The sequence below is a fragment of the Colias eurytheme genome, chromosome 21 (genome assembly GCF_061535395.1).
Source record: "Colias eurytheme isolate Ceu_HAF_F1 chromosome 21, ilColEury1 Martin Lab GWU primary, whole genome shotgun sequence".
In the NCBI taxonomy this organism is placed as follows: Eukaryota; Metazoa; Arthropoda; class Insecta; order Lepidoptera; family Pieridae; genus Colias; species Colias eurytheme.
Window position 1 is genome coordinate 6,230,876 of NC_143000.1, and position 23,589 is coordinate 6,254,464.

The 23,589-nt window shown below is 32.5% G+C and overlaps 1 protein-coding gene across 2 annotated transcripts in view; it reads right to left on the minus strand.

Moving 5' to 3' along the window:
* Positions 1–23,589, minus strand: part of Flo2 (flotillin-2) — a 220,093-nt gene that overhangs the window by 13,515 nt on the left and 182,989 nt on the right. For both annotated transcript variants that reach the window (XM_090114259.1, XM_090114260.1), the window contains exon 4: positions 311–543. In XM_090114259.1, the coding sequence (XP_089970385.1) occupies positions 311–543 (233 nt within the window). The remainder of the gene's footprint in view (positions 1–310; positions 544–23,589) is intronic.

Genomic DNA, 23,589 nt, shown 5'->3' on the forward strand with positions numbered 1-23,589 from the left:
GACCACATAAGGGACAAAAAAATATGTATACTCTTGATCAAACTGGAATGAAAATTTTTAGGATACCTATGTAAATAAACTGCTCATTAAAGATCAACAATCTGCGCCTTTCCCAAGGTCGCCAGATATTGCACGTTAATCACCCCCTAAACAATATGTTCAGAGAGTACGAAACTTACCCGTATACAAGCGTCTCTATTGGCCTGAGCGATGACCTCATCAGCCTCCCGCATCACGGCCGCCAGTTTTCCTTAGTTAGCCAAGTAGGTACTCCTAATACCCTTTTAAAGTATTCCTAATTTCCACTTACCCGTATACCAGCGTCTCTATTGGCCTGAGCCACGCCCACATCGGCATCCCGCTTCACGGCCGCCGTCTGCGCCTTCCCCAAGCTGGCCAGGTACTGGACATCATCGTACACGTCCTTGATCGTGAACGAGAGGATCTCGATGCCCATCCGTCCGACGTCCGGCGCAGCAACCTCGCGCACAAGTCCCGCGAACTGATCTCGGTCTTTGTACACCTCTTCTACTGTAAGCGTTCCTGGAACAAGCATTGCCGTTTAATTTAAGGTAACTTTTAAATACAAAGTACCAAGAACTTGGTGTAGTATTACAGGTCTATGAGAGGGTATAGTAAAATAGGTTTAAAACACAAGTGGAGAAATATATGATACGTAGAGATTTTATAAAGGGTGGTTTAGTGGTCTGCGGATAGACCTAAATAGACATTAATTTTAACCGATAAGATAATAGGAGCGTATTAATTAACACAACATACTTTAAATTGATGACTTAATATGTAATGGTTTTCGTTTCTAATATTTTGCATAACAAAAAAGTGGTATTTAATCAACTCTTTGCAGCACTACAATATTAAACTCTACATACCATACATAAATACATTTTCATGAAATCAGATTCTTACACATCAAGACATTATCGTAGAAGCTTTGCGACAAGAAGATATAAATCACTTACTTCTTAACATTCAAATAGGTGAGTCCAACAGTTAGACCGATGGGTATCAACGCGAATCGAATTAAATCCATATTTGGTTATATTTGATAACATATATTATCACACCGTTACAGACACGTTACTTATGCACGCATTTTGGAAGACTTGTGGATACTATAACTTTAACTGAGATAATATGGAAAACAACTACACTGCAATCATATACAATTTTCCGATAACGAGCTATGAAGATAATTTATTTATTATTGTAGAGCAGATCTAGATACAAAGTTGGTACACGCGGAAACGATAAATGCTTGCGATATTTATTTAAATAGTCACTTTTTATGTTCTTATTTGTGTCCCGTGTGATACGTTTCAGAATTGTCTTTTTCTTTAGATTAATTATGCTTTATGAAGTTATGTTGTTTTGTTTGTATAAAACATGCAAAACTTTTAACGCAGTCTATACGAAGTAAGAATTTCAACTTAATTATCAACATGAACTGTTACTTTCTACTAGGTAACAAGTAGATAGTAATGAGCCTTTAAAAACGTCCCTTAAATAAGCTACTGCGAAATATAATAACGTTTCAAAAATACCGACAACTATAAAAATAAAATCACATATCAATTTACGGTTGTCTAGTACACGTCTAAGGACGAATCCACAAGTCTAATAGATATCAGTGCGAAATCATACTAAACCACATTTGTACGCACCACGCATATAAAAACCCTCCGTCCTTCCCACATCCCTAATACAATGTACTAAGATCCATATTTGTATAACATCTGATTACATTTATCACGTATTTGCATAGCAAGTGATATAAATATGTTTATGATAAAAATGCGGTAAGATAATCGCAATATGTGCTATGATTACGCATATTATTTCTTGCGATAAATTATATTAATTGGATCGTTCGATAGTGTGTATGTTTATATTTTTTTTATAGTACGTCCTTGGTAAGACCATTTATAAAAATTCATAGTTGTTGAATATAAATTCAATAGTTCTGAGAAAGGGTTGTTACCTAGTTATTTATCTAACCATAAGTTATACGACACAATAACTTTTACCAGGTTGGCTAGTAATATGTAAAATCTAATATTTTCTTTTAAGACATATTCAAGACATATAAATACTAAAATAAAATGATCTCCAGCATATACATGGAATAATTTGTATTAATATAATTGATGTAAGATTGTTACATAATCTTTATATATATAAAATTCTCGTGTCACAATGTTAGTCTGCATACTCCTCCGAAACGGGTGGACCGATTCTCATGAAATTTTCTGTGCATATCGGGTAAGTCTGAGAATCGGCCAACATCTATTTTTCATATGTACCACGGGCGAAGCCGGGGCGGACCGCTAGTATTATATAATTAAATAAATTGTTACTGAAAAGATTTTGTTCTTTTAGTAGGTACTAGAAGCAGTATAAATGGAAAATAAACGTTACGCCCACTAGAATTAAAACGTACACGTGTATTCATTTATACATATCGAAGTATTTTCCTTTTGTAGATATATTTAAATCGAGTGTTTTGACTATAAATAGAAGCGCTTCAATTTTCATACAAACTCGTACACCATAATATCTAAACTTAACCAGATTTTTTTTAATATCAATTGCATATTATGCCATATTAATACAATCAGTTATTGTTAATTACATCGAATAAAAATGTACTTTAAATGTTACATAATAAAATAGCCAATAATTAAATTTTCCAAAGAACGCCATTTATTATTAAATGCATAATCGTAAACTTTAATCTTCCGTGAAGATAAGAACATAACGTAAATTGTTATTATTTGATGCAGCTTAACCTCTACATAGACTATCTAATATCGAAATCGCTTAATACTTTAATGCAAGTATAAAATTTATATGAAAATTCTTGCATTTCCACGTTTTCAAATTCATCTCACGATCTATCCGACAATCTATCAATGTCCCAAGATGTACTTCCTACAAAAGGACCATTAATATACGTCTAAACTAGCTTTCCGCCCGCGGCTTCGTCCCTGTTATCTAAAACTTAAGAAATTATACACTAAAACTATCGAGAGCCACTCTATCTATTAAAAGAACCGTATCAACATCCATTGCGCAATTTTTTAGCATACATAGGGATATACAGAAGTTACTACTACTATTACTACTACATAATATATAGTGAAGATAGTGATGGATATAGAAGTGACTCGTTTGCAATTAGCCTTATCGTAATTTAACGTCCTTGACTCGACCTCGGGACTTCCTTAAAAAGATAATTCTTAAGTAGCACAGTACAGGGCCGTACTGATTACGATGTATGTTAGGGCGATATATCTTGGATAAAGCGCGTCACACACGGTGAAGATACTATAATATTTTATCTTAAGATACTGTTATATTTTATATTACAGTATCTTAACGCTTCCGGTATCAGCGTTCGGACCATCATTTTTCTTTTTGTCATTGCGTACCACCCACCCCTGTAGAACCGCCATCCTGTTACAAATGACGCGAAATTTTGTGGGTCATTTGTAACAGGATGGCGGTTCTACAGGAGTCTTAGTACGCAATGACAAAAAGAAAAATGATGGTCCGAACTCTGATACCGGATGCGTTAAAATACTGTAATATAAAATATAACAGTATCACTACATAGTATAAAACAAAGTCGCTTTCCCTGTCCCTATGTCCCTATGTCCCTTTGTACGCTTAAATCTTTGAAACTACGCAACGGATTTTGATGCGGTTTTTTTTAATAGATAGAGTGATTCAAGAGGAAGGTTTATATGTATAATAACATCCATTAAATAGTGGAGAAGTACTGTTATTTTTGAGGTTTCTAATGTGATGTCGTAAAAAATTACATTGTTTCCGCTTATATTGCAAACGCAGGCTGAACCCTACGAGTTTTATCAAAATAATGTACTAAGTATTATACATATTGAAAAGGTCTACAGAAAAGTCCGCGATGGTATATGTCTATCTCTTATGGATAACCCACAATAATTTTTTTTTGTCATTTACTTTTTACGACAAATAAAAGCTAATTTTCGAAGCGATTTTCACCAATACAGCATTAATCCTTAACCAATTAAATACCTTGAATACATTGTTCATTTAATATAGATCTATATGGCACTTTACACCGTATGATTTAAGTGAATATTTTCGAAGATATTACAGATTTAAAAATTGCGGGACGTAGCGTTTGCGGCGGTACCGGCCGGCCGGGCCGCTATGTTTTTATATACAACGTTCACAGTTTTTCTGTAGTGTATTAATTAGTATCAGCATTGCACCCGTGCGAAGCCGGGGCGGGTCGCTAGTCTTAAGATAAAATCTTCACCGTGTGTGACGCGCTTAAGGCTGCAGTCTAGCAAAATTGCGTTTTCAACAAGTTATTTGACAATTTTTTCCCGGCTAATGAAATGATAAACTGAATTTTTTTTTCTTGTTTATCAATTAGTGTTATATACGCAATGCGCGTGAATTTTTTCACATTTATAAAGTTACTTTATGTTACCTTAATCAGGCCTTCAAGATAAGTCTCTTTCCCCCAAAGACATTTCGAGCTAAGTTTGTGCACTCACTACGTTGCAACCGATTACAATTTACACAATCTGATCAGCGCATTATTATCCTTCTATAGTCGTTATTAAAAACTGCTGAATACAATTGCCGAAAAACTTATGATTTTCCTAATTAAAACGTTATAAATTCATTAAATTTCCCATTTTTTGCCTTACAAAATCTATTAATAAATACTGCTAAAAGTTATTTATTCCATTAATTTATTCGAGTTGGTTGAAGACCAATGAGTATTAATCCTTTAAAAAAAATTTTTTTTTGAATTTTGATAATTCTTTAAATATTAAAAAAATATTTAAAATAATTAGGAAAAATCCTAGCGAATTTCTTTAGTCGCGCTCCTTGGGCCGGAGCGTTCTGACGTGTGCTCTACGCTCGATTTTCGTTCATACCGAAGTGAAAGTTGCTCTACTTCATTAAATTTAATATTTTTGTTAATTGATTATTTTTATCTTAGTTTTGTGCAAATATTCGTATTTTTAAACATTTGATTTCGATATGGAAAATAAACGAAAAAAATACGCGTGTAACTACTAGAAAAAAAATTATCTTCGAACATAAAGTTAATGAAACCAAATAGATTGCAAAGGTGATTGGCAACAATTTCTTTATTTTACGGAGTGTCAGTAAAGGGATGTATATTTCTTTAAAACTAAAGTAAGCTCATAAATTTTCTTATAATATAATTTTTAAAGTGAAACTTTTATTACATCGTCTCAAACTTTTTGGTCTGTGTAACGCATGTCGCGTGTATCGCTGCCGAGTAGGTATACCTACTCGGTAGGTATACCTACTCGGCAGCCGACCGACACGCGACATGCGCTACACAAAGCAGTGTTCGAACAGTTTCACTTTTACCGTGGTTTCATAAAACCACACAACATTTTTTTTTTGAAGTTCCAAAAATGTTTATTTTTCGTTTGAGAAATACGAAATATAATATAAACTTGTATTGAGAACTTGAACTTCCCAAGTTCATCCGGGGAAAATGATTTGTTTACTCCAAAATTATATGCCGAGGTGTTTTAATTTTTTCTTCTAGTCATTTTCAACGTAGCGGCATGTTGTTTGATTATTAATTTTGTAACTTAAATACAGGATGTTGGTTTAATATTCTGATCTTACAGACGCGCTGACAAATTTAGTCCACCATTTCTAGTTTAGTCCACCAACTTTAAGTACCAATATTAAAACGAATGGATTATCATCACATCATCAAAACTCAGATGTAATGGAAGATCACAATAACATAGAAAATTCAGTGGGTGTTGAGAACTAAACAAACACAAGTAACAGAGACGCGAAGAATAAAAAAAGAGGACGAAAGCGATAATTCGTTGATGCTTTCCCTTTTCGACGTATTGTTAGGGTACATCACCAATCTGCAAAAACAAAACTGATGATTCCCAATTGCTGATTAAAAATGAAAAACAAATAATCGACAACAGTGGTGAAAATTTGCTGATCACAATGAAACATCCTTCAGTGGTAGCAGATTTATTCATTTAAAATGTATCGGTGAACAGCGTAAAGGAGAGGAGGACAGGAAAACATTATGAATGTGGATGGTGGATTGTATACAGGGTGTAATCGATAAGTATGTGCAGGCGATTATGACGTTATTATTGCAGGTATCAAAAAACTTAAAACTGATATCGAAATTACTTTACCTAATGAGCAAAATGACAATAATAACTTTTTAAAAGTATAACGAGAAATATCTAAAAATTTTACTTTATACACTCCCGTATCAAAAAGGGAAAATGGGACTAGTAGAAGTTAAATGTCTAATTCCGGCAAAAGACATGAATGCAGTAGATGCAGTTAAAAATATAAAATTTAATATTTGAAATACAATGCAAAAAATAACACTTTTTTCATAGATAAGAATCATGACTATTTTTCCAAATTCAGGGACAACTAAACGTTGCAGAAGCAGAAGTCTGCTTATTTGCTGTTTGGACTGGAGTGAATCATTCGTTAAAAATAGAATATATAAAAAAGTATGTAACGTTTAGGCAAAATAAAATGATGGACCATTATCAAGATTTTACATAAATTGCCTACTGTCAGAATTGATTGATTCGAGACTTCAGCATTCGATGCCCATCAAGGACCCATCCTATATCATTCAAGCGATTGAAAAAAAAAGAGATAAATCCAGTGCAACCGATAAAGCATCAGAATGCTAGCAAAAGATTTATTAGGTTTATCAATATAAATCTATATATTATACATAATATAATAAATCTGTAGAAGACGCGAAGACCGACATCCGCGCGGACGGAGTCGCGGGCGGAAGCTAGTCAGAAATAAATATCTTTTGTTTTCATTTGCGTATTTTTCTATTTTATAATTTTTTAACACAAACATTACATTTTTTTTATTATATACAAAATTTGTTTATCCGTTTATTAGTTAAACTGAACAACTTTCACTAAGAAACTTAGGTCGAAAAAAATGTATAGAGTTATGCATTTTGTATGGAAAGCTTATTTTTTTTTATATTTCGTCCAAATTTCTTTGTAAAAGTAGTAATATAAACATGAACTTGAAGATATCAATAGAAAGTATTCGCAAATTTTGTGTACTGATAAAAAAAAAATCACCCGGTGTAATTTTCACGAAAATTGTTTCAAATTGTCATTTTTGGTACTTATTACGAATATTAAATTATGCATACGAATGATTTAATTTTTAAAAATTAAGTGGAGCAACTTTCCCTTAGTACATTTGTATTATTTACATATAGGATGACAGGATGCATTTGTTTGCACTACTAGACCAAGCCCTTAAAGGAAAATTATTATCTTATCACGTACCAACAATCATTTTATAGCAACTGCAATTTGTCTTCATTTACCTTAAAATGCCGTATGCAGTTTTATACAAATACAGTATGTAATGTCACAGACTAATAATAATATACTACGTGTAGAAGTATCTACGTTTTTGTAAATATAAGTACCTACTAAGTTATTATACTAAATTATTATATATAACGTATTATTTTATAAAGATTAAAAAACCGTATCTTTATATATAAAAACTAGCGGCCCGCCCCGGCTTCGCCCGTGGTACATATGAAAAATAGATGTTGGCCGATTCTCAGACTTACCCGATATGCACAGAAAATTTCATGAGAATCGGTCCACCCGTTTCGGAGGAGTATGCAGACTAACATTGTGACACGAGAATTTTATATATAAGAAGATGAATCGCAAAATGTGTTGGTAAGCGCATAAATCGAGAACGGCTGAACCGATTTCGTTAATTCTTTTTTTATTATATTCCTTGAAGTACGAGGATGGTTCTTATGTAGAGAAAACGTAAACATGTACCACGGGCGAAGCCGGGGCGGACCGCTAGTTTAAAATAAAATAAATGGAAAATGCTAAGTTCTTTATAACTAATATTTTCCCGGCACATTTTGAATTTAACATTTCCTTATTAATTATTCGTTTAACTTCTGCGACTAAATTACTTGCCTTTGAGTTTAAAATTAAAAGCGTTTATGTAATTTTAGTTTCGTAACTACTTTCAACAATTTTTCCCTTTGAAATCAGAAATAGAATGAGATACACTATTTCAAACAAATTATTAAAATAGGCCGAAAATCGTTTTGTAGTTCAGTAGAGTGAAACATTTAATATTTTCAGCGTTAAATTATTATTATTTATTACAATGGAAAGTTAAGGGATGACGAAATAAATGAAATTCTTGTAAACGATCAAGATTGGTAATAAATTTTCAAAGTTTATGAAGTTTCATCTTCTATCCCACAAATTTTCCCTTTATTTCGAAATAGCCCGATACTCTTATAAATACTCGAGCTCAGGTAACTCAAAACAAAATACTTAGAAAATTTCTCAATACCAAAACTTAACAATGAATTTCCCGTGGAGAATTCATTTTCAGTTTTTCGCGAATTTTCCAACGTTCCTCATTTTTAGATAACAAGAGAAAACTTAAATTTTTCTTTTCTAAAACCTTTTTCAGGTAACGGCTACATATACATATTAACCAGAATGGACTAAGACTTCAGAGACAGTTTCATTTTCTTAAACAAAATCTTAAATATGAAGTAAAATCAATCAACGTTGCATAAAAAAATTACAAAGCGCATCGATCGCTAAAGAAAACCATTAGGTGCTTTTTCAGCCTATCTTGAAAGGAATCTAATTTGTTCGAGTTGACAAAACAACCTCGATGTTATTTCCCGTTTGCAACTTACTTCCTAACGTTTTTCTCTATTGATTACGTTAAATTTATTTCATTAGCTTCGAAATCAATTAAATTTAACTTAAAGTTATATTGACTAGCTTTTCGCCCGCTAAGTCTAAAACCTAATTAACAATAGACTAAAACCATCCTATTGAATAACTCTATCTATTCAAACAAAAACCATCAAAATCGGTTGCGTAACTTTAAAGATCTAAGCAAACACGGCTGAAAGCGACTTTACTTTATGAAAGCGATTTTACTTTATATGTAGTGATTACATACAGTATCCTTAAAGCAATACAATCCAATGCATTTATTACGGTTTTAAGGAAAAATGAATAGCCAATAAATTATTAAAACTTTCTCCATCTTTACCATCCTAAGAAGGTAAACATCTTTTTTATTATGAGAATGATTTTACTAATCTATGTTTACTTTTAGCCATCATTCTGAATTAGGGTGGAGATGAGTCGCTGAAAAATATAAAAACGTGTAGATACTTATCCAAGTTTTTGTCCAAAAAGTCACGTACACTTGAACGTTGTTTAATTAAATACTATTTAAGTACATTACAAAGAAATATTTTATTTACTAGGGACTGACCGGTTTGGCTTGGTTGGTAGTGGCCCTTCCTTCCAAGCCAGAGGTCGTGGGTTCGATTCCCACCCGGGGCAAATATTTGTGTTGAACATAGATGTTTGCTCTGTGTCTGAGCGTTAATTATCTATTTAAGTATTTATTTAAAAATTAGATATGTATGTTTATCAGCCATCTGGTTTCCATAACACAAGCGAAAGCTTAATATGGGATCAGATTGTGCCGTGTATGAAAATTATCCTGAAATATTTATTTATTATTTATTTTATTCACTGTTTTCTAAATTCTTAATTACTGTTTTATGTACACTTGTTATACAGAACGCTTATTATTCTCCATTCAATTGTCTAATTTCAGAGAATGCGACATTTTTCATATTATAAAAGCCTACATTCTGGTTAAAAAAAGTGGGTCATCTTTCAAGATTCTTTTTTTCTTCTAAAATATATTCAGTGACCGTTGAAAGTCTACCTTTGTGTAACCTTTCTAAAATGATTTATAATATACACAAAATTCTTTACCGGCAAGCAATGTTAATAAAGACTAACGGATAACAGAGAAAGCCCTTTAAAATTTTAATAATAAAATATATTCCTACTGGTAATTTAAACTTTCTTAATCCTTTAGTGGTTTCTTCTTTATTGGTAGTTTTAGTGGTATAAATTAAGTCGTCATACTAACGCCAAATAAGTTAAAAATTAAGACTTACGAAATATTTTTATGCGTACAGTAAGTATTGAAAAAGGCTTAACTAGTTAAACTTCGTAAGACGTATATTAATTGATCATTATGTCAACTTTTATGTCCCTAATTCCCTATACCTTGAATAATATTATACAAAAGAAATATAAGATAAATCTTAAATCACCTGCAAAGTGTACAATTGTGTATTCGATGAATTTAAAAAAATTCAAAGATACCAAAATCGTCGCCTTACTCCATGACGTGACGGTATTGCCATGACGCGACCTTGAAATTTTACGCTCAACGCGCCAAAAAACACAAAACATTATTATTTGAAGCGAATATTTTCCATGACAATATTTTTTTCCTTATTTTTATATTCATTTAGGTTCTACTCCTTTTAAGGAATGGTCAAAAATGACCATATAATCACCTATCGATATCACAACATTCCAAAATCCCCAAGGCTTTATTGATCTTATTTTCCAAGCAATCCCTTACAGACCTTATTCCTTGAGGGAATTGAGGCTTTGGTATAATCTTAGAACGACCTATAAACAAGATTGATCTGATATATATATAACAGGACAATTTCCAATCATGTAATGTACCGTGAAGTATTGTTTAATGACACCTTTTTTGTCACGTAACCTTATAGAGCAAATTATTATCATTAACACCGGCTTGCTTTTTCACCCGTCTTTACACATAAAAAGTGTTTATTAACTGGCTTTATATTAAAAGTAACAAATGTATTTTTAATGTATAATATCATAGATCAATGTCAGCCTTAGAAAAATGCACCATTTTAATAAATCATAATCTTCTTATATATAAAAATGTTGTGTGCCGTGTGGTTTTATGAAACCATGGTAAAAGTGAAACTGTTCGAACGGTTCCGAACACTGCTTTGTGTAGCGCATGTCGCGTGACGGTCGGCTGCCGAGTAGGTATACCTACTCGGCAGCCGCGATACACGCGACATGCACTACACAGACCAAAAAGTTTGAGACGATGTAATAAAAGTTTCACTTTAAAATGAATCACAAAATGTGTTGGTAAGCGCATAACTCGAGAACGGCTGAACCGATTTCGATAATTCTTTTTTTATTATATTCCTTGAAGTACGAGGATGGTTCTTATGTAGAGAAAACGTAAACATGTACCACGGGCGAAGCCGGGGCGGACCGCTAGTATTCAAATAAAAATTATTGCTCTATTTTGTATGAAGTAATATTTTAAAATCACGCTTTTTTACTCCTTATAAAAAGGAAAGTGTGTAATATAATAAAATGACTATACAGGAAAAACAATTGAAGTACCTAAGAATAAGTTACGCAAACTTAAAAATTATAACTTTTGCGATATTTCTAACTTATAAGCACGTTTAACTATGTCTACATTTACAGAATACTTGAATCCAAGATGACTATTATTCATCAAACTAAAACAATATATACAATACTGTATTATCGAATATTCCCGATAGTTTTCGTTCATAATATTCCAGGCGGGAACGCGGGACCCGCCGCTCGCGACGGCAGCGGCGGGACTGACTGTGTCCTTTGCAATTTCACTATAAATTTATTGAAAACCGATGCGCGTTACTTTTCCAATAAATATATACAATTTTCCAAAACACTTTAATATCATAAGAGTAATTTTGTAAATGAATATTACTAATTTCTTAATAGATATATTGATCCATACATAGCAATAACTCGATTCAGCTGCATTATTTTTGTATATAGAAAACCTTTGACTATATAATTCTAGTAGTCTCCAGTACATTACCTGATGATAGAATAAGTTTCATACTAAAACTTTTACTTTGCTCTTCACGGATCCTGGAAAAGCATACAAATTTTGAATTAAATCTGTCCGTTAAGTGGGTCATAAACTATTCTAAAGGAGTCGGTAATGTGCCTACCAATATTATGTTTAGTTTGTGTCTGCAAAATCGTCTGTCCATATTAGGATATGAAAGCGATATGGAATGAATAATGATCAAATTGTATTCAAGCCAGTCAATATCCAACCTAGCTCTGTACTCACGTCTATAAATTAACAATGTAAAATCAGATATATATATTATAAATACATATATATTATTCTTCTAATTGCCTTTCATTCAACAACTAACAACGAAATAGGCAAAGTTACATATAAACATACAGCCCCCCTAGACAAGTGGCTTTCTATTAGCGTAAAGTTTAATAGAATAGATTATGAATGTATGAGATTGACGTTTGATTACGACGACGGCGACGATTGATTACGTCAATCTCATACATTCATAATCTATTCTATTAAACTTTACGCTAATAGAAAGCGACTTGTCTAGGGGGGCTGGTGAAGCTAATAAAAGCGCTTTCATGTGTCAACTGGAAACTCAATGCAATATTTATATTTGTCTTCCCTTCGCGTTTAATGAAAACTTTACAATGAGTGCACACAGTATCTGATTTTATCCCTGACCTAGTTAACAGTTCAAAATGTAATGCTAAGATCAGCTTCCCGAGTTCGTAGTTAACTCTTAGTAGAAACAACCTATATCTTTAGGTACCGGAATACCTATTATTTATATATATTTATATATATAAAAATGAATCGCAAAATGTGTTGGTAAGCGCATAACTCGAGAACGGCTGAACCGATATAGATAATTCTTTTTTTATTATATTCCTTGAAGTACGAGGATGGTTTTTATGTAGAGAAATCGTAAATATGTACCACGGGCGAAGCCGGGGCGGACCGCTAGTTTATTAATAAAGACTGATTTAAAGTACCTGTATCCTGCTACTGGGATGGCAGATTAATCAATTAATCATAATTCATACATACGTCACACATAATATAATACTAGCTGCGTAACGCGCTTTCACCCGCGAAAATCAGCTTGCTCCTGTGGGAATATCAGTATAAAAAGTAGCCAAGTTACACATTATTACCTCAGCTATCTATCAGAAAACGTTGCATAAAAATCAGTGACAGTGCCAGAAATTAGCGCGAAAAAACGCTATTTAAAATTTAAATATGTATATGTAAGTATACATGCATTTGGTAAAACGCGGTTATTTTTATATTATATAGATTGGTATAGATTTATGTGTGTGTCGAGGGTAGGTGCTATGACTCGAAAACGGCTGAACCGAATTCGTTAATTCTTTTTTATATAATACTTATTCCTTGAAGTGCAAGCATGGTTCTTATGGAGAGAAAACGTAAACATATACCACGGGCGAAACCGGGGCGGACCGCTAGTTGTTAATATAATTTAACCAAAATTTGAAATAAGTTAATACGAAATTCACGCAGAAATACTTCATGAAATTTATAACTTTCTAGATTTATGCGGTAAGCTCTAAGTCTTACATGAAAACTTTTAGTGGTCGTAACGTGAATGTACCACAATTTTATATTTATTATACACAAGCACTTTAAAAGAATCTTCGGCGTTAAAATTTCGTTATACTGTTACACTTTTTCCTGTAAAAAAAATCATAAAATACAAAATTTTCCTTAAACTTGGTAACTTCCCAATTTTCACAAAGAACAATTTACACACACACAACAAATTACAATTTAATACCTAATTTGTGACTTGATTTATATATTATGTACTAGCGGTCCGCCCCGGCTTCGCCCGTGGTTCCTACATGTTTAAACTATCCTATCTCTCAAGTTGGATCGAACTACACATGGTGTGCGAATTTTATTATAATCGGTTAAGTGGTTTAGTAGTCCATTGAGGACAAACATTGTGACACGAGGTTTATATATATATTAAGATTCACTGAATAGCTAATTTCACGTTTAGATAGTGTGGAGTATGTAGCAAGTAAAAGTAATTATTTAAGCCCTGACCATGATATAAAAGCAAGTTGATTGTGCTCTGATATTAATGAACTGAACGACCCATTTTCTATTTATAATTATAATATGCATAGCTAATATAAATATGAAAGATAAACTACCATCTCTATTAATATATTCCATACTACTTGCATGTGACCTAATTAAAGTAGGATGGATGGGCGACTAATAAATTTTGTAATGCTTTAAATATACCAGGTGTAATCGTTAAGTGTGTACAGGCGATTATTCCGTAACTATAGTACCTAGATATCAAAAAACTTTAAACTGATATTGAAAGTACTTAACCTAATGAGTAAAATGACAATAATAACTTTTTAAAAATAAAACGAGAAATATCCAAAAATGGTACATGAAACGCTCCCATATATTTTATTTCCCATACATTTTGTATTCAAAGCAAATGTTCGAGATGACATCCTCGATTTGGAATAACATTGTATTCCACATCGAGCTCTATTTACAGTCTCTAAATGAACTTTCATTAAAATTTGCGAAGTAATTAAAGCACAAAATCAAATAAAAAAGCAAAACCTTACATATTAAATGTTTGGAATAAACATATTTCATACTAAATGTACTAGCTGTGCCGCGCGCTTTCACCCGCGGGCGATCCAGCTCACTCCGGGGGAAAAATCAAGTAATTCTATAGATCATGGTTATTCTGACGTATAACCTATATTATAGTAAAGTATCAATTCAAATCCGTCCAATAATTTTTTCGTGAAGGAGTAACAACACCATCCATCCTCATAAACTTTCGCATTTATAATATTAGAAGGATATCATAATAACATCATCCACAAAGTAATACGCGTTAATATTGCAACTTTATTTATAACTAGCGGTCCGCCCCGGCTTCGCCCGTGGTACATATTTCGCAATAAAAGGTAGCCTATGTTCTTTCTCAGGGTCTAAAGATTATCTGTGCCAAATTTCATCAAAATCGGTCCAGTAGTTTATGCGTGAAAACCATACATACATACATACGTACATACAAACCTTTCCTCTTTATAATATTAGTATAGATATAAGTAGAATATCATAACAATTGATGCACAAAGTAAACCATTAATTTTGCATAAAATCGAGATGCATTAACCATGCATCCATAAGTTATGCACAAGTTTCAATATGTTTTAATAATTCATGAAATTTCCAACTTTCCATACTAATGTGAGCACTAAATCGTACATGAAAACCCTCTGTGGTTTGAACGTGAATGATTCTCTAGATTTATCTATGTTCAAGCGAGCTTTTATGAAACTTTTACAGTAATTTAACCTAAAACTTTCAATCATTGTGTACTAATAATATGACATTATTCATTCGATTTATTTCTTCAGTCTATCTATTGCTATTTCTACCTGAAACTATTAAACAATTACTATTCAAATAAATTTTATGTTTAATGTCTGTAATAAAACCAAATCTACAATTTAATTTTAGTTTTGGTTGTAATAGTAATGTAGGTAATCATAGAATCATAGGAACATACCTACATGTATATTATTACATTATTAATTTGTTATCGCACATTTCACATAAAAGTTTATAAAAGCTGATGCGGAAAATGGAAGAAAATAATATACTACAGAGTACACTATTAGAGAAACTCTGCACTAAGAAGATAATGTCACTGCTGTAAAGAAGCGTCAATGTTACACAACTCTCCGCTTGTGACTTCGTTCGTTTACGCTTCACATCGCGACGCAGCCGTTACACAAAGCTTCAGTTCAATAAGTAAACCGTCTTTAAGATTGAAATATTACCATATTGCCATTTAATCTATATCAATATTATAAAGCTGAAGAGTTTGTTCGTCTGTTTGGTTGAACACGCTTGTCTCTGGAACTACGGGTCTTATTAAATTATTTCACTAATAAGCCAATTTATCGAAGCAGGAAATCTAGTAATGTTAAATTGATCCTTTTCAATTTAATTATCAAATTAATTAATCTATTCAAGTGTAAAAACAACCGCTTATAGCTAATAAAGGACAGAAACGTTTTAATATGGATAATGCATTCAATATTAAGGTACCAAAACACAATGGAAAATGACTCCCTCCTTGACCCATTTAAAGCTGCCTTAGATGCGATTACATAATAGAAGATATTACCCCATAATGTTAGGATCGTCTTAAGCCCGGTAAGATACAAATCCCTGCAAAAGCTATCTATACTTAATGTTATACCTAAAGCTGAAGAGTTTGTTTGTTTGTTTGAACGCGCTAATCTCGGGAACTACTGGTCCGATTTGAAAAATTCTTTCGGGTTTAAATAGCCCCATTCATTGAGGAAGGCTATAGGCTATATATCATCTCGCTAAGACTAACAGGAGAGGAGCACTGCGGGTAAAACCGCGGAGCACAGCTAGTATAATATAAACTTCGATAAGGCACTGGAATAAACCAAACACCTATAAAATGAGAAACATTGTGTGGTCAGCAAAGATTTTATTTATTTCCGAGCCGTTTCATTTTGACATTAAATTACAATGGTTTACTTTATGCTCCCTGAGATTTTGCTTCTTTTAAACGTACCTATAAATAAGTACATATAAAGTTTATGTACGACAAGATCGTTGAATATTTTATAGTACATTGTTATAAGATTTGCAAGAATCAGTGATTTTTCTTCCACATTAACAGTTGGAATGTTATTAAAAAAAATATATATACTCATACTTACAATTAAATGTCTATATGCACATTTGGCAATATCAAATCATCCAATATGGTGTGTTTTTTATAAAAATAAAATTCATTTTAACAGCATTTCTCCACTGCTCAAAAAGCTCTTTATTGTAATGGAAATTCTTATTTTTGATTTATATAGAGACGAAAACCTTCTTTAAAAAATCGCTTCGCATTGAATTGCTCATTTTTGCGAGGGTCAAAATCTGTTTCCTCCATTTCATACACTCCATTTATTTTTATATACGTTTTCTCATAACAGCAATCTATATTATAGACACAATCCATACTAATATTATAAATGCGAAAGTAACTCTGTCTGTCTGTCTGTTACTCAATCACGCCTAAACTACTGAACCAATTTGCATGAAATTTGGTAAGGAGATATTTTGATACCCGAGAAAGGACATTGGCTACTTTTTATTGCGAAATATGTACCACGGGCAAAGCCGGGGCGGACCGCTAGTATTATATATAAATTAGATAATAAAATTGTAAGAGAATTTACTATCCTATTACAATTTTTGATACAAACTATTTTTAAGTACGAAATAACAAAAGTAATGAAGGTTAAACGTAATCAGCAAACATTTTTTATTTTAAATAGCTATATTAGAAGACAATACAATAGTTATTAAAGGTTATTATTGTTAACTTCTGCTTTGTTAGTTTTCATCAACAATTAATTTTACAACAAACTTCCAAAACACTACAAACTATGAAAGGCCTTGCTTACAAGTTGGTTGAAGCCTTCATAAATCTGTGTCCATAAGTTGTCAAGTCAGCCCCTTTATTGAAAAGGGCCTGTCTGAATTCTTTATAACTTGGACGTAGAACCTCTACAAAACTTATTTGACGAAGTTAATTAACGGTAAAATGACCAATGATTGCTTGGAATACCTATTAGTCCGGGATACATCGCCCATTTTTGCAAGTGATTACTATCAAGCTAATTTTTCGTGAGTAGCTTTATTTTGATGAGATGCCCAATAATTTCATGTGCGAAACTCTCGATTGTGGTAGCTTACAGAGGTAACAAGGATAAAAAATTTTGATTTGACGGTTCTCAAATATTTATTACGCAATTTGTAGACAATATGACAATATGTCTGTTGAATTATATAAGTATTAAATAAGTGAAAATAAAAAAATCTGCTGGTTGGTAATCATTTATGATGACTTCGTTATCGATACACATTGGAAAGGGGGACTCTTTGATCAAACCATAGATTTTGTAGGACAAATATTTTTTCGAATAATTTAGATAATTATCTTTAGATTGAACAAAAAAAAACATTCAGTTAGTAATTAATATTTGAGAACCATCAAATCAAAATATTTTATCCTTGTTTCCTCTGGTAGCTTATAGCTACCACAATCGAGAGTTTCGTACATGAAATTATTGGGCATCTCATCAAAATAAAGCTACTCACGAAAAATTAGCTTGATAGTAATCACTTGCAAAAATGGGCGATGGATCCCGGATTATATATTTTATTATAAAACAAAGAGTTGCAATATTTGTTTTTTTTTAACGAACAAGGCATTATTTAAACCGTAAAGTTGAAAAGGTTGTATAGAATTTTAAAATGCGTTTTCGATCATTTCTAGCATTTAAAAATCTATAAAATACGCGAAGGAAAAGTTTCCGATATTAAAGCAACGTAATGTGTAGAAATCTTAATGAGTAAACCTCTCGCCTCTTTAAGATAAAATCTCTTTATTATTCGTAATAAGCATAAAAGTATAATTAAAGATATCATCATCTAAAGACAACAATTCAAGCTAGTATAGGTAGGACGGCTACAAGCGAGATTCAATCTATATTCTAATCAATGTGAATTCTAAATGATATCTATACTAGCTTTCCGCCCGCGGCTTCGCCCGCGTTTTCAAAGAAAAACCCGTTCCCGTAGGATTTCCGGGATGAAACCTATCCTATGTCCTTTCTCGGGTATCAAAATATCTCTATACCGAATTTCATGCAAATTGGTTCAGTAGTCAAGGCGTGATTGAGTAACAGACAGACAGAAAGGTTAATTTCGCATTTATAATATTAGTATGGATTGTAAATGTATAGGTGCGTAACCATACAGTTACTTAATTATCTATGATCATTTGTGGTTAACTGTGGTAGAGGTAATTTCCCTTTCATACATCATTTCCCGCCATTGTCTTTGAGCCAATTAAATTATTAATGTGTTACTATCCACTCTCTCTATCTATATTGTTATAGCTAAATGTTTAATAATTAAGCATTATTTTTACTGGAACTGAAGTTCAATTTTAAAAGCTTAAATACGCAAAAAATGCTCATAATTGATTCTGGTCAAATATTTTAAAAATAGAGTAAACATTACGGCACGCATATAATATCGTCACATAACATGACTCACAATTTACTACTTTAACAAGGTCAGCAACATAAGTCAAGTTCACGGTTTAAAGACTGATCAGTTATCAGCTATCAATCAACGTTTGTCTATTCAAGGTAAGTTCGACAATGTTTGTAAAGCAAATCGATGGTATTAATAACCATTGGCAATATTGAATATCATCTGTATAATGTACTAATTAAGATCTTAATTGTCACAATGCAATATAAGATTTAAAACACCCCATGTATATAAAAAATAATCCTATCTCTACTAACATTTATGTATTTTTTCGATGTCTTTTTGTCTACTCTCTCTAATATGTACTCTACTCTATTATGTAGTTGAAAAGTTGCATTTTAAACTGCACAAAACAAAGTTCTCCTAAATTTGTCGTTGTCTTTTCATTCATATTCATATTTAACTTCCAATCGTTGTAATATTTCACTTAACTCATGTCGTAACAGCATCGTAATAATATCAGGAAATATGCGAATACATTCTGGAATTGCTACGATTTAACTTGAAAATGAAAACGTCTTTACATGAAAATTACATTACGAATGCCATAAAAATAAACGCAATCATATTTTGCTGACTGTACCAATTCTCATATGAATAAAACAATTCGTTTTCAGTCCATAATCGTAGCAAGCGGATAAAAATAACTTTGCTTACTAAACATACCTACTTCACAGGAATAAAAAATGCAATCTCTTTTGCCGACTGTACGTATGTAGGTTATAAAATGCCAATACTGAGCTAGATGTCGAACAATGTAACGATTGTGGAATAGTTAGAAGTAAGGCTTTGTTCATGGATAGAGATAGCGGATGATGAACATGAAGGTATTGTTACATATTATAGTAGTCTTCTATGTTTGATATGTTTAGTGGAACGCTGATGAGAGCATTTATTTTTAATTAAAAAAAAATATTCTTGATAATACAGGGTGTCCAGTGGCAGATTTCAATGTTTGAGGGCTTGTAAAAAAAGAAGTATTATTTCTAAACAAAATATTTTTATTAAAGTCAAAAGAAGACAAGTGCGGATTTTATCTCCTGAAAATTACATTTTCCAAATGCCGCCCTTCTACTCTCACACATTCCTCAATCTATTCCGCATGTTGAGAATAACTTGTTTGCAAAGGGAACTGGGAATTCTGTTTATTTCAGCCCGGATATTTTCCTTCAGTTGTCTTATGGTTGTTGGATTTGATTGGTAAACCACAGTTTTTAGATAGCCCTACAAGAAAAAGTCACATGGACTTAGGTCTGGTGACCTGGGTGGCCACGGGATGGTGCCGTTTCGGGATATGTGCTTTTCAGGAAATAACTGCCGCACTGAATTCATTGACACATTAGCAGTATGAGCCGTAGCAAATCTTGAATAATCTGAATTTAGTATGGATGGAGCTTAACCTTTTTTCACATAATGACCTGAAAAACGATTTAGGAATTCCCAATATCGACGAACGTGTGCGAAGTGATAAACGAGGATTTTCAATTACAGAATTCATAACAAGTTTAATGTTTTCTATCGTGGATACTGATGGTGCTGGTCCCGGCCTAGGGTTATTAATGACTGAACCTGTAGCCCTAAACCTTGCTAGCCACGACTGTATCAAATTTATCGAAGGTCCATCTCTTAAACGATGAATTTGATAATGGTTATTAAACTGACGGCGTGTTTTTGCCAGCGAAATCACCCGAAAAGTATGCCTCAATAGCATAAGCGCGATGCTCTCCGCTCCACTGCTCGATGGCGACTAAAAAATCCGCAGAACTCACGCGCTGAATGACACCCCCCGCGTCCCCCTCGCACGTCGCGTTTTAAAACTAGAAGCGTTCAAACATTGAAATCTGCTGCTGGACACCCTGTATAATTTTACATGCTGTTTCAATTTATAGTGCTTACTTGTTTCTTCATCACAATGCGATCCTATAGTAACAATAAAACATAATAATTTTATACAAATCAATTTTTTCAAAGGTTAGGATTCAATTACGTAATAGGTACATATTGGATACATTTAGAAAAGCAATGATGAAAATATGTAAAGTCATATAATATTGATAATCTCTGTTTTTATCCAGAATTCTTTACTTGTTGCGAAAGTCGCTATCGCTTCAGTTACCGCTACTAGTATTTCTCACACCACACCCTAATCCTGATATTCCTAGCTACATTTACCACTCGGAAGTGTTTATTGTTGCAGCGAACAGCAGGGAATTCTAGACGCAAACTACATTTATTTAAAACAAAGCAGCGATTAATATTATGTTGTAAATATTTAGAATTATTCAAGCGTTTTATTGTGGTTTTAGCATACAATTATACGACTGATTACTTCTGTAGTTTGTAATTACAATATTTGGAACGTGGGACCTATTTCTTAGTGTTTAATTATAATGAGAATAAACTGCTTTTTATTAATTATACTTCAGTGAATAAATTGATGATTCCAATCTACATATGAAATTGTTAAGACTCCAAAGATTGATTATTGGAAAGATTAAAAATTAAATCGTCAAAAATACAATATTTCTTCAATATTGTTTTAGAGAACTACAAATATTTAGTCTTCGTAAATATAGCAACTATATGGCAGTATATTATTATTACTAAAGACATCGGTCTAGGGAAAACTGACAAATTTTCATGTAAATACTGACAAATATTCATGTAAATAAACTTAAGGCTGCAGTCTAGCAAAATTGCGTTTTCAACAAGTTATTTGACAATTTTTTCCCGGCTAATGAAATGATAAACTGAATTTTTTTTTCTTGTTTATCAATTAGTGTTATATACGCAATGCGCGTGAATTTTTTCACATTTGTAAAGTTACTTTATGTTACCTTAATCAGGCCTTCAAGATAAGTCTCTTTCCCCCAAAGACATTTCGAGCTAAGTTTGTGCACTCACTACGTTGCAACCGATTACAATTTACACAATCTGATCAGCGCATTATTATCCTTATATAGTCGTTATTAAAAACTGCTGAATACAATTGCCGAAAAACTTATGATTTTCCTAATTAGAACGTTATAAATTCATTAAATTTCCCATTTTTTGCCTTACAAAATCTATTGATAAATACTGCTAAAAGTTATTTTTTCCATTAATTTATTCGAGTTGGTTGAAGACCAATGAGTATTAATCCTTTTAAAAAATTTTTTTTTGAATTTTGATAATTCTTTAAATATTAAAAAAATATTTAAAATAATTAGGAAAAATCCTAGCGAATTTCTTCAGTCGCGCTCCTTGGGCCGGAGCGTTCTGACGTGTGCTCTACGCTCGATTTTCCTTCATACCGAAGTGAAAGTTGCTCTACTTCATTAAATTTAATATTTTTGTTAATTGATTATTTTTATCTTAGTTTTGTGCAAATATTCGTATTTTTAAACATTTGATTTCGATATGGAAAATAAACGAAAAAAATACGAGTGTAACTACTAGAAAAAAAATTATCTTCGAACATGAAGTTAATGAAACCAAATAGATTGCAAAGGTGATTGGCAACAATTTCTTTATTTTACGGAGTGTCAGTAAAGGGATGTATATTTCTTTAAAACTAAAGTAAGCTCATAAATTTTCTTATAATATAATTTTTAAAGTGAAACTTTTATTACATCGTCTCAAACTTTTTGGTCTGTGTAACGCATGTCGCGTGTATCGCGGCTGCCGAGTAGGTATACCTACTCGGCAGCCGACCGACACGCGACATGCGCTACACAAAGCAGTGTTCGGAACCGTTCGAACAGTTTCACTTTTACCGTGGTTTCATAAAACCACAGAACATTTTTTTTTGAAGTTCCAAAAATGTTTATTTTTCGTTTGAGAAATACGAAATATAATATAAACTTGTATTGAGAACTTGAACTTCCCAAGTTCATCCGGGGAAATCCCCAAGGAAAATGATTTGTTTACTCCAAAATTATATGCCGAGGTGTTTTAATTTTTTCTTCTAGTCATTTTCAACGTAGCGGCATGTTGTTTGATTATTAATTTTGTAATTTAAATACAGTATGTTGGTTTTATATTCTGATCTTACAGATGCGCTGACAAATTTAGTCCGCCATTTCTAGTTTAGTCCACCAACTCTAAGTACCAATATTAAAACGAATGGGTTATCATCACATCATCAAAACTCAGATGTAATGGAAGATCACAATAACATAGAAAATTCAGTGGGTGTTGAGAACTAAACAAACACAAGTAACAGAGACGCGAAGAATAAAAAAAGAGGACGAAAACGATAATTCGTTGATGCTTTCCCTTTTCGACGTATTGTTAGGGTACATCACCAATCTGCAAAAAACAAAACTGATGATTCCCAATTGCTGATTAAAAATGAAAAACAAATAATCGACAACAGTGGTGAAAATTTGCTGATCACAATGAAACATCCTTCAGTGGTAGCAGATTTACTCATTTAAAATGTTTCGGTGAACAGCGTAAAGGAGAGGAGGACAGGAAAACATTATGAATGTGGATGGTGGATTGTATACAGGGTGTAATCGATAAGTATGTGCAGGCGATTATGACGTTATTATTGCAGGTATCAAA